Genomic DNA, 13,141 nt, shown 5'->3' on the forward strand with positions numbered 1-13,141 from the left:
GCCTGTCTCCAGATACAAAGCTGGGAGAATTTAAAGGATCCGAAGGGGACACGGTTTCTAGAAAGACTCTTAACATTGGAGTGATGGGCATCTCCTTGGGCTGGTGTTACCGCTGAAGGCTTTTTGGCATTCCAGGGTCACATCCATTGGGTGAAAACCTCCTCTGTGCCAGACACTTAGTTCAAAAAGCCCCACAATCATCTTGTGAGGTAACTACTCTCTTTATCCCCAGTTTACAACCGAGAAATTTGAAACTCTGAGAGGTAAAGTAACTTGTCTAGGGCCACCACGCTGGTGACGGATAGAGCTAAGAATCAAACGCAGGTCTATCTGACTCCAAAGCCTCCTAGCTTCCTGCCACACCAGTGATGTAGTGTTCTCCACCTAGAGCTTTTTGGAGTCTTTTCGAAATCCTGCACTCCTCTAAATCTGCTTCATCAAGAATCGCGATCCTAGATACCAGTTCACTTCACGTGGATCTGAAACTCCATATCCATCCATTTCAAATGCCTTGCTCTATACAACATTCAGTGGATGAGCACACCGATAGAGGATGGCTTTTCCTTTATTTTGTTCCTTTGAGTCTTTACAACAAAGTCAGCAACAGAGCTTATACAGCGAAGTAGAAGCAGTCTAAGCCCCCACTTCAGCTGCCGAACAAGAACAGGGAGAGTCTGAAGCTCGTGTCAATGAACGCTCAGGTCCATTATCACATGGCCCAAAGGACACAATGATACTTGTATCCACAGACGATGCCTCGAGTAGATTGACTCCACATGCCAAGGTCAAGACCAGAGTTAGATCAAGCACCTCTAATCTAGCCTGGGTCACAGACAACATAGACTGTATATATACAGAAATACCTGTTGCCTTCCTGGTCTGACTCTATAGCAAAAACAAAGCCACTGAAACGTGAATCATCAAATTAAAAACATCCATGAACATTATGGCGGTTGTGGGTTTTTCTGAGTTCTATGTGCCGCATCAAATATGAGTCCTCAGAAAGTCATAGACAAGGTACTCAACTTTTCTGAAGCGAAATGCAGTTTCCTCATCCATCAAACGTGGAGAATAATACCCACCTGTTGTACATAGTAGGTACTCAATAAGTGTCAGCTATTTGTTTTCATTCCCCCATCCTGCCCTCTTCCCAGAGATGCATTTTAGCACATCAGGTTGAGCACGGGTCATGGAGTCAGACAGACTTTATTAGTAAGTTATTTCATATCTCTGAGCCTCAGTTGCCTCAGTCATAAAGTGGGGATAAATGAGACTTACCTCATAGGGTTTATGTGGGGTTTAAGTAAGAAAAATGTGTGATGGTCTTCCTTCAGTGCATGGCACATAGCAGGTAGGTCCTGATACTTAATAAATAAATTACAACTTTTATTTACCATTATAATTTATTGGCCGCAGACAGTATAGAATCCGAAGGCCAGTGAAGGTCCTTTGGGACAACTAAGCTCCCCTGGTGGGTTAAAGATAACTTTCCCACAGTAAAATACACACTTCTACAGGGGCCATTATCTTGTCCTCCATCCCCGAGCTTGGGACTGAACTGGTGCACGAATATAAGGTACCATGGAAGGGCAATACAAGAAGCTGCTGGTTCCATATGCTCTTAGTTCCTGACTCTACATTAGACACCACAGGGCTGAAGGGCTTGGAGGATGCTTACGATATTTAGGACTGCTCCCAGGAAATTAATCAGGATGGAAGCGAAGATGATGACGTTCCGGGCCAGATATGTTTCATTAATCCAACAGCAGGTTTTGCGGAGGATGAGGGGCAGACACTTATAGTCCTCTGCTGTGGTGATGAGGACCAGGGCGGAGTGCAGCATGATCAGAATGGAGAACTGGATGGTCATCGGCATCAGCCTGCAAGAAACACAGAATGTAGGTCATGTGGGCACAGGTCAGCTCATCCCCACCCAACAGCCCTATCAACCTTGTTCATGTTCTTCCTTCCCCGTCTTGTGTGCCGTTCCTCTGGAAGGAATAGGAGATAGCTGGCTTGATTTGTTTCTTCTCTTCTTTCTCCCTTTGTCTTTCATCTCTCTTTGTCTCTCTTCTTTTTTGGGGGAGGGGGCATGCATGCATGTGTGTGCATGAACTTCATATGAACATTCACATGCATGTAGGTGCAAATGTGTGATATGTGTTTGTATGTGGATACATGGAAGGCAGAGGGTGGCATCAGATGGGTTCCTTGATAATTTTCTACCTATGTGTCAAGAAATTGCTAGAACCCAGACCTTGCCTATTCTCCTATTCTAGGTAGCCATGTTGCTCTGAGAATGACCAGGCTGTTTCTGCTTCCTGGGAGCTAGAATTACAGTGAACTGCCACTCCTACCTGGCATTTACCAGGAGAACTGAACTGAAGTCCTCAGTCACACTTGAATGACTGTTACTTTACCCACGGAGCCTCAGCCTATTTTATATGGCATCTGCTGCAAAGACACTACACCATACGTAGTATTTCATCAACAAGCTCTGGGAGAAAACCCATCACATCCTTTTCCCCTTCATGGAAGGTTTTATGACTCGTTCTTTCTCCACCTATTCTCCTACTCATAAATCAGCTCAGTATTCAGTAGGGTTAATTATTATTATGGTTTTCATGGAATATATTACAAGCCATTGCCTCTATAGGTAAGAAGTACAGTTTAGGGCAAGAGTAAGTATTCATTCCTAAGTCATCAACATTTCTTCTGAGATTACAACCCTGGCTTTAAGATATCATGAGACCTTGGTCCCACAGAAGCCTCTATCTATTGAAAACCTGCAGGGTGTCTCTATCAATGTAGGAATCTATTAGTAATATTCTGGCTTTGGAGGTGTCTCTGATCACTTTCTATCTTCATCAATCAATTCATCACCAAGTAAGTTTACTCCTCTCACTGGGACTTGATCCCTTGTCCTCTGTTCTGTGACTAGTTGTGATCTACAGTGGGATCTCTTGTTTTCTTAGGTCTCTGCCAGCAAACTGTTGCACATTATTAAAGGGCGCCTTTGTAGATGAGGCCAGAGACTTTCTGTCATCTAGTACAGTGATCTGCTTTAAGAACTTCCATATGCTAGTTCTTTAGACAACTGTATTCACTAACACTCTCTCTTGCTGTCCTTCTGCCGGAATAATGATTGAGCTCTATGTGCCAGCACTGTGGAGCCCTTTTATACGATATCTAATCTCCATTCCTCAAAAGAAACCAAGAGGCATTTTCCCCTCTAGATGAGTGTTTAAAGTTCACAGAAAGGTAATTCAGCTGATGAGTGTTGAAGCTGGAATTTAAAGTCCTCAATGCTATGTAACTCTACTAATACATTTAAAGAATGATATGCGCATGTTTCCAGTAATTATTTTTTCTTCTCTGGTTTATAATGCTATATATTTGTTAAATAATCTTTCTTCTCATGCAAGATACCAGAACCAAAACCGTATCTTCCATATCATCTAGGGGATCATAACCTAGAGGAGAATATGGCTATGCAAATGACAAAATAGTATTATGTAGTGATCCATAACAAGTCATAAAGAGCTATCATTTGGAAAGCAAGAATAGGAACCCAAGGAGGCTCCAAGAAGGAGATTATACTTGGGGTTGACTTTGCAGAATTAAAAGATTTTTTTTTTGTAATGTAGGAATAAGGGAGAACATGATTAAGGCAGTAGAAGAACTAGCATTGCCGGTGTGTTTGGAGTTTGCTAATAACCTGTCTTAGTTAATGTTACTATTGCTGTGTTGAAACACCATGACCAAAAGCAAGTTGGGGAAAAAGGGTTTATTTGACTTAAATTTCCACATCATAGTTCATCACTACAGAGCATGAATTCAAACAGGACAGGAACTTGGAGGCAGGAGATGATGCAGAGGTCATGGAGCGATGCTGCTTACTGCATTGTTTCTGCTGGCTTGTTCTGCCTGCTTTCTTATAGAACCGAGGACCACCAGCCCACTGGTGGTATGATGCACAATGGGCCGGGCCCTTGCCCATCAAGCACTAATTAAGAAAAATCCTCTACAGACTTGCTTACAGCCAGATATTCTGTAGGTATTTTTTCCAATATGGTTCCCATCTCTCAAATGAGTCTAGCCTGTGTCAAGTTGGTGTGCAACCAGCCAGCACACAACTCAAGTTGGAAAGCTGTAAAGGTGGACAGAAGTTGCTGTGTGTTAGGGAGCTTTCTCTGCCAGGCTCAAGATTTCAAGCCAGGGAAGGTCATGGTCAGATATTTGAAAGACAACTGAAAAATCGTTTAGAAGAAGATTTGGATAGAAATCCCAGTGGAGGAACACAAGGAACTTCAGCTTTGGAGAAAGCTGTGGGGACAATCTAGTTAGTATTGTGTGGGTGTGTAGGGGGCCTTCTTGGAAATAAGGATGTCAGGAATATTTTTATCAACTTAACTGGGTATATTTAGCAGACAAAGTGATTAGGGGAAGGTCAAATAGTTGATATTTGTTTGCAAATATGTTGGACACAATTAGGTACTGTAGGGACAGTTACAGGGATCATTGTGTACTTCTGGGCCTGGCGTGAACAGGAGACGGTTGTAGATACGGCAGTGAGGGAATTATCTGAGGAGAATGCGCACGGCAGAGAGCAGTAAGGTTGAAGAGGAATGTGTACAGAAGCTAACGGGCTTGAAGATATGAAAAAAATCAAAAGGACTTGAAGAAATGTGGTCAGATACACTGGGGCCACTCCTGGCATGGGGGAGGGAAGGAAAAAAATTACAAATGGAGAGTAACCCAACGTCAGCTTCTTTTGCTCCTGGACTTGGGATCATAGCCTCTGTTCTAACAAGCCATCTTTTCTCATAAGCCAATGAAAACAGCTACATCAACAATGAAGGGTAGAAAAAGAAAGTTTATTCAACATGGCTGCACTGGAGGGAAGATGGTATTCCTCTTGCTCCTTGCCCAAGCCTGTCTTCTGAATCTTAAAGTAAGGTTGAGGTTTAAGTGAGGGTCAGAGTTAAGTGTACTGAACCTGGCCAGCATTCTCTCTCCAGTAAGGAGGTGAGGGAGGCTTCCTTTGTGGCTCAGGCGACTCTATGCTGCCTCTCTTCCAGCATAAGATTCCTGGGGGCAATTCTACTTTCTTAGCGTCCATTATTCCAACATCCTGATCACCAAAGAGGAGTATCTAAAGTCTCTGCAGAATTTTTTTTTTTTGGCTGCTACACTTTTACATATTTAAGTAATGAGAAGGCTAGAAAATGATAGTTCCGTAGCCTTAGCTATTATTTTTACAATTTTAAAAATGGCACTTTCGGTTTTATGGATCACCTCCACAAGGAATTTCTGAGGGACTCCTAGATAGGATTGTGCAGCAGCACGTTCCTTGAGAGCTCTAGGCAGATGGGTCTCCCCCCACCAATGGGATGAAGAAACACCCCCCAGAGAAGGCTGTGTTACTCGCTGGCTCTCAGCAAAGCCGCATGAAGCACACAGGTGGATCACTTCGTTAGGCAGCTCCGCAAGAATCGAAGCCAACTGCTCAGCTGGCGTGTCTCCATGATGTGAAGCAGCCACTGCGATTAAGCATGGCGCGTGTCCAAGCGTGAGGCAGATGAGAACCAGGAAGAGCAAGTTTGAAAGATGCCCTGGAGATCTGTAAAGCCTTAAGTGGCCACCGCTTCAGGGTATATACAGGGACGGAAAAGCATGGCGCTTGGCTTTGTAGTCTGGGCTTTCTAGCCCTGAGCTGTAGGTTGCCATCCGCTACTACTTCTGTTTCTTTGAGGAATGTAGTGGAGCATGTCTTACACGTCTTACTGGTGGTTGTGTCTTACTGGTGTTTCCCAACATCAGGGCAGAGGTCTCATGTTGGAGTTTGAAGACAGTTCTGAGGCCAGGTAAAGAGTCAAGGGAACAAACATGGAGGTCACGTGGTTTCTTGGCTTAGTCTATCCAAGCTGTTGCCACGGGTTTGCATAGTCACTTGTCTGGGAATCTATAAAAACCAGTGCTCTGTGGGTACATGTCACTCTGGGACTTTTGTGTAATGTTTTCAGGACCAGGAGGTCATGAGGTCACACTGAAGATTATGGGGAAGGGTTTTCACAGAACACCACCTAAATGTACCACAGTCCTAACTGACACTTTTTGTGATTTACTGGGAAAGGGAAAATGATGTAAAGGGTGGGTAGGGTAGCCCAGGGATAAGACAAAAGCCTCCCAGGTTTGAACTTGTAGTTCCAAAAGGACCCTATGCCTATTAGACTTGGAGAGCTAACTAATTCCTCTTAGCATCATTAAAAAAATACTACAAAACTGGTATTTTTAGCCTTACATTTTAAAGAAGCCTTCGAGGGAATAGAGTAACCTATTCACTCCATTCAAATAAAATAAAAGATCCTCTTTCCCTTGCTGATGAAGTTCAGGATATTAAAGGTATTTAAAGGTCTGTGAGAAGAGTTCTGAGTATCAGACAGGCTTTTTCTGCTGGGTGCTGGTGCTACATGTAAAATTCCTCTGAAAGCGTTTTTCAGCCCCCCCGTGCTCATTTATTTCTGCACACATAAACATTATCGCATCCTGTTGCAGATTTCATCTAATTATAGATCCATCCAGACATCCAGGGTCTCTGCCTTTGCTTTTCTGCCTTGATGCTGCACATGAGAGAAGGAAACCTTTCATTTCTGAAGTTGAGACTCCAAAAGAACGACAAGGGATTTTTCAAACAGCTCTATCTGAGTCCTCTCTAGGCATAGGGTTCTAATTACCCTCTGAAGTCTGTGTTTAAAATACAGATTGGAGTGGTAGTACAACTGACATTTGCTGGAGAGCCGGAGATCAGTTGAGAGGCGTGACCAGCCCACAGCAGCTGTGGTTCAACAGGACTCAGAAGTTCAGATCAAACCCAAAGAGGACATTTGTATGAAACTTCAAAATCTGCAAAGAGACTGTGAGTGCAATCTCACATTTGATCTTGGAGCAACTCCGAGAGGTTGGTATTCCTAGCTCGCTCATCAGACACATAACTTGTGACTTGGGAAGGAGAAAGGAGCTAGAACTGCCCCAAATGGACAAGATCGATTTACTTGTGACAATCCTGAGAATTGAACACTTTTACTCCCATTGTTGAAAATATCTTTAAATATCTATTTTGTTTTTAGTCATGTGAATGTATGTGTGTCAGTGTGTAGATATATACACATGAGTGCAGGTACCCTTGGCGTTCAGAAGAGTTTTAGTTTTAGAACCCTAGGAGCTGGAGTCACAGGTGGTTATGAGTTGCCTGATACAGATGCTGGGAGTTGACCTTGAGTCTTCTGCAAAAGAAGTATGAATTTTCTAGGCTTTTATTGAATGCCTTAATAGGCATTCTAAGGCTAAAACTCCCCCATCTTACAACAATGATAACCCATTCCTGTTGCCCCTGGTGTCTTCTAATATGACTTTAACAATGATTAAAGGCTTTTTTTTAAGTAACAAATTGTTCCAGTCTTGTTTATCCATCAGGTCTCCAGAAGACCATAAAGAATAAAACATATAATTATAATAGGGGATGTATTAGATTGACTTATAGTCTGAGTGGCTGTTTTTGGGGGTGGAAAACCAGGGAACCATTAGCTGCTCAGTCAATGAATGGCTCAGAACAATAGGAATCAACAGTGCAGTTCTGGATAGAAGTTAGCCTGAGATACCCTGAAAAGATCAAGTTCATGTTCAAAGGTGTTGCTACATTCAGAGCGGGTCTTCTTAGTTCAATCCACCATCTCACACATCAGTCACCTCAGAAAACCCTCTCACAGAACACCTAAAATGTGCTTTCCCAATTTTCTAGATGTCTCTCAAATCAACTGAGCAGACAAAAGAGATCATCATCACAAGGCTTGTTTTATTTTGGTTTTTCAAGGCAGAGTTTCTCTGTAGCTTTGGTGTCTGTCCCGGAACTAGCTCTTGTAGACCAGGCTGGCCTCGAACTCACAGAGATCCGCCTGCCTCTTCCTCCCGAGTGCTGGGATTAAAGGCGTGTGCCACCGCCGCCCGGCTACAAGGCTTGTCTTGTACAAGACTTTGTTAGGAACCCTCGCTCCGGAACTAGATCTGCTGCTGTGTTTGAATTAAGGCTGTAATGCTTCAAATGGGAAACCCATTTCAGCACTCTGAGCCTCAAGTCTCTTCTGTTAATAAAGACAACATTGAGAGTAGCTACATAGTGAGTTTGTTACAGAGATTTTCCTGACTTATTTTTGGTAAAGTGTTTGTAAGTGACTGGCCAATGTCTAAGTGTTTGTAGAGTTGACTTTCAAATTTGCTGACCTAGAAGTGATGACGCAACTATGAATGACTCATCTGGACAAACAAATGACTAAGCCTCTTATAATTCATTGCTTTCTGCACTCATGGTACAACAGATGCAGACTATTCATGTTTGTGCTACTACTTAATTCATATTAGGAAGGATTTTTTTGCCTAGGCAGAGTGGAGAGAATATTATGCATAGTAAGACAGTCGGAATAGACCCAGGATTGTTGAGCACGTAGGTTTTGGTCCTGAACCGTTAAACACTGAACCTTTGAAAAGGTCAGTTGAATGGTTCCAGGTGAGGGCCCATCATCCCTCAGAGGCAATTCAGCTGCCCTCTTAACCCTTTCATACTTACCTCGAAGAAGGAAGCAAACTTTGAATCGCAGTGATGAACAGAAGAACGATAAATGCACAGACCAAGTTTGACTTGAAAACTTCATCTCTCATTTGAGAATACTGCAATTTAGAAAAAAGTAGAATCAATTGCTTTGTAGCAGAGTTGAGGTTTTGGAGGAGATGAGTTGTATCAGTTTGAGGTTAAGGGGAAACAACAAGAAACAGCAAGGCAATATCTTCTTGAAAATGTTCAGTAGGAAGCTGTCTCTTCTGAAATCTTCATTTCCAGGCCCCCCACAAATTTTCCTCTGAAATCCCAGGAATCAATATATTCCTTTTCTAGCCAAAGGACCTGCGAGGGCTCATGAGTTCATCCAGCTCCTGTCCCAAAAGTTTTTTTTATCATTTAACAAAACAGAAGAGCCCTTGCCATGTACCCCACAGTTCAATCTCCTGTGGACTTCCCTCCTAAACAAAATGAAGGTATTTAAGGATGGCGTTCTATTTATCGTGAGGCGAGGGGACATAGACAAATGCATTGTGAGGGAATCTTTCTACCTTCTCTTAAATAAGAACCGTTGAGAATAACATCACAGAATCTAGAGTTTAAAGCAGCTCACAGGACTTCCAGTCATGTAGCCTCTTGCCTCACTGAAGACAAAGCAAGGCTGATGGGCTTATATGCTCATACCATCTGTTGTTCATTCTAGGCAGCCCTGGAAAGTGGTGGTAGCATTATTAGATTACCCAGAGTACTCAGTAATTTTATCATTGCCTTTAAAAGCTGGTCAAATGTTGGAGATTTGTACTTGCCTCACTCTTCCCTCGTTTCCTGAATTTTTATAGAATCATTAAACTGCAAAATAATAATTTAGAAAGAGGGACAGAGGGCTTAAAGCTGTGAAAAGCATTAGAATCAGGTGAAATCCAGTCCCTCACTTTGCCTTACTGACAGAAAAGTCTAATGCGTGGCTGTGATCACAGAGAATGTGGATTCTTATCTTGGGGTGACGGAGGAGGCACACAGCTAAACCTGCCACTACAATTTTGTAATCCTTGGGGTCACTTCACCCAGGTAGCTGGTCAGTGTCTCTCTCATAGCCTTTAGGCTCTTCATCCACAATAGATAATAAAGGTTTAAGTCAGGTCAATGAAATGACAGTCTCAGTTCACTTTATTGAACTAATAGTTTGAATTAGCAGTTACAGGATTTTGACACTGTTGTTGACTTCTGTTTGTGGTCTAGGTTGTAGACAGTAAACTTATGGCTCAGAGTCATGGCTCAGGTTTTGGGAATGACCAGTAGTAGCTGGTGAGCAACCTGGGGGAGGGGCCATGCTGCTCAGAGAATGCACATCCATTGCTTTTGCAGAGAAATGCCTTTCTCATTCTCAAGCACTGTGGCTTCTGTTCAGCTGCTGACAATCTGCTTGGTATCTGAAGGGGATCCAGGAACCCCGAAAAATATTTATAAGCCACACTCTCTCCTGATAAAGCTTCTGAAAAATTCACGTTGTTAATAATTGTCAATAGTGCAGCCTAGGGCCAGACACAATCATAGTGACACACTCAGGCCAAAATGAATTAGTTATAAAACATAATTCAAAGAAAGATAAATGTCTGACTTCCTTATGATATCTCATTACACACAATCTAATTTTTTTTTACTAGTTGATTGGTAACCAATTTGACTATCTAGATTCGATATTGGGATTTTACAAAATATCACCCACAATCCTTAGTGTATTTAATCATTTAATTTCATTATTATTACTATCATTATCATCATTGTCATCAGCATGCCAGTTTCTTGAAGTTATGGCAGACCTTCCTAGTTCTTGATTCCTTTCACATATACTCAAATGTCTGCTGATTACCATCAGGTAACCACCTCTGTTTTGTCAGTAAAGCAGATTTTCTGTCTTAAACCTGGTTAGGGACTTCTAGATTATAAACACCCTCTGCTTAAATGATCCAGTGCCTATGTCTGGGCTTTCACTCTTCTCTAGGGTTCCCATTCGGGGGCCTTTTCTCACTTGGAGAATATCAGGGATATCAGTAGGCATCAAACTGTCCCTATGACTTCTTTCCTGAAAGTTTCTTACTGATGACATTTAAACAATTGCACATTCATCATTGGTCCCAATTAAAGTTGAAGGAAGTTTTGTGCTTGTCATTTTGTTTAAATACGAAGCTGGTGGAATCAAGTAGGAAGACTGACTTTGTCTCCAGCCCCATCAGTATTTCTCTATGAGCAAAGCTGATTTCTTTGAAGATCACTTTCTTTTTCTGCCAAATGGGGGACATAGAAGGTTTGCAATGCTAAAGCATCCTGTTACTTTCATGTTTGAATTTCAGTTCCTTGCACAGCCATGAAAAGAAAAAAAATCTGTGCCATTGATGTCAATCAAACATAGAATACTGGGTTTTAGGATGGAATGCTTTGTGACTTTGAAATACAAGGAGAGAAGGCTTATGAAAAGAAAATTCCTAATTGGCTCAGGATGTTAGAGTATCAAGACTGGGCGACGATTCACTGAGCTTCGTTTTGACTTGTGAAGGTCTGAACACTTGGGTGCCTGGCTATATTCGGTTTGTTATTTGCACCTACTTTCCCAAATTAGACATTCTTTGTCTCATCTGTGTTCTGTCCTCCAGTGACCAGACTTATCTTTCTATACTTCAGCTGTGAGTATGAAGTAAACCAGAGTGTGACTACCTGTTTTTGAATCTTAGCTTCCACACTTATTGGCAACAGAACTTGGGGCATATCTACTGGACTTGTTTATCTCACCTAGCCAAATGGGTATGATAGGAGTCACTCCGAAGGGTTGCTGGAAAATCAAGCTGAGTTCATGTGCACAAAGTGCTCAAAGCCGTGTCATGTGAAATATCACGTGCCTGATACTACGAATCAGAAAGTAGGGCAACATTTTGTTCATGTCTGGAGATGCGGGCCCTGGAATCTACTGAAATGTTAACCCTACAGTTAGTCAGAGCCATGAGGATCAATGGGTTCTAGATTCATCACAAGGAAACTGAGAAATCCAAGTATTTATGTGGTCACATGGAAGAAAAATCCATTCCAGAGTCTCATCCCAGAGGGACGGTCAGGGAAAGTAGTTGCAGATGTGATGGACAATGCCTCTTGCCTTCTCTATCTCTGTTCTTGAGACCGTCCTAAAAATATTCCTTAGCAGGGAGGAAGGAAAACATCCTACTCACCAGGATTCTCCATCTTGAATACAAATAAAAGTGTTAATTATGCTCTTACATCCCCCACATGGTGTGGATGGTTCTTCCAGGAGAAGCAATGGGGCAGATAGCTCTTCAAAGTTAAACTGCGCACTTTGTGTCTCATTGTGACCAATATAATAATCTCACCAATGAAGTGGGCTATGTTTAATTTTGTTCAGTTTTTATCAACACCAATATTTCTCAATAATATCACTCAGAAATTAGTGTTAGCTCAGTCCTAGGTATTTCTTGTTATAGAATAAGTAAACTATTTTTTTTTAAATTTCACTCCATATTTGGAAAAACTAGCTTAGAAAGGGGATTTTCTCACACATCATTCATTAGTTTAAAAGAATATGCTTGCTAAATTGAGTCTCAATTGAGACAAACTGTTAATTCTGTGGAAGAGAATTAAGTAATTTGACCCCTGTTAATGTTAAGTTTGTGTATCATATTCCATGGTGATGGCCTAGAGCGTCCTTAGGTTATATTATTTGGACAAATGGAATATCCATAACAAAACACGCATCTACTCTGTTGTTGGGGGCTGTGAACCCCCAGATCCTGAATTTCTTGTAAACAACTTGTTTTCCTCTGCTCTGAGACTGCTTGCAGCTGCTCTGAGCACAAGACCCTCAGGAGTTCCTGATGGCAGGGAAGTGATTTCTGGTGGGTTTGGCTGGGACGTGGCTATCCCTATATAAGCTGCCCCTGGACACAATAAAGGGGGAATTCTTATTTCAAGGATGACCTATGTCTCTGTCTCTCTGTCTGTGTATCTTTGTGTGTTTAAATCTCCAGCCCCTTGCCCGGCTCACCAACCGTATGGTAGCGCATAGAGCACAGATGGGTGCACTGCACTCTGTCATAAAATTTAAGTTTTTAAATAATGCCTTCTCTTTTTTCACTTCTAGTCCAATAAAATCATTAGTTACAACAATTCTACAAGTGACCATTTGCTCAGTCTTGTACCACCTCACTTTTTTCAGGAACCCGATGTGAGAGTGAAGGTGTATCTTTTCATGTTTAGATGATTCACAAAGAAACATGGTCACCTGTGTCCGAGGTGAGCTGTATCATACGTGTAGAACAGGAAGGCACACTGCTTCCCATCTATAAGATGGTAAGTGGTAGTATCCTTGGTAGGGTATTGAACTGACTATTGTACAAGCTATCGTGTGACCTAAAGAATAGTATCTCTCCCAGGTTCTTTGTTTAGAAGGCCCTGGTTGCAGACAATAATGCTTTATCATGAAGGAACAGAACTGGGTCAATGACCTTTGGGATGAAATCTTTCCAA

General features: G+C 42.1%; 1 protein-coding gene across 3 annotated transcripts in view; it reads right to left on the bottom strand.

Annotated features, from left to right (window-relative positions):
- Adcy8 (adenylate cyclase 8) overlaps positions 1-13,141 on the bottom strand; it is a 208,537-nt gene that overhangs the window by 48,421 nt on the left and 146,975 nt on the right. For all 3 annotated transcript variants that reach the window (XM_057791703.1, XM_057791702.1, XM_057791701.1), the window contains 2 exons: positions 8,624-8,724; positions 1,679-1,880 (listed from right to left, as the gene is read on the bottom strand). In XM_057791703.1, the coding sequence (XP_057647686.1) occupies positions 1,679-1,880; positions 8,624-8,724 (303 nt within the window). The remainder of the gene's footprint in view (positions 1-1,678; positions 1,881-8,623; positions 8,725-13,141) is intronic.

This window comes from Chionomys nivalis, chromosome 17 (genome assembly GCF_950005125.1).
Source record: "Chionomys nivalis chromosome 17, mChiNiv1.1, whole genome shotgun sequence".
NCBI classification, from domain to species: Eukaryota; Metazoa; Chordata; class Mammalia; order Rodentia; family Cricetidae; genus Chionomys; species Chionomys nivalis.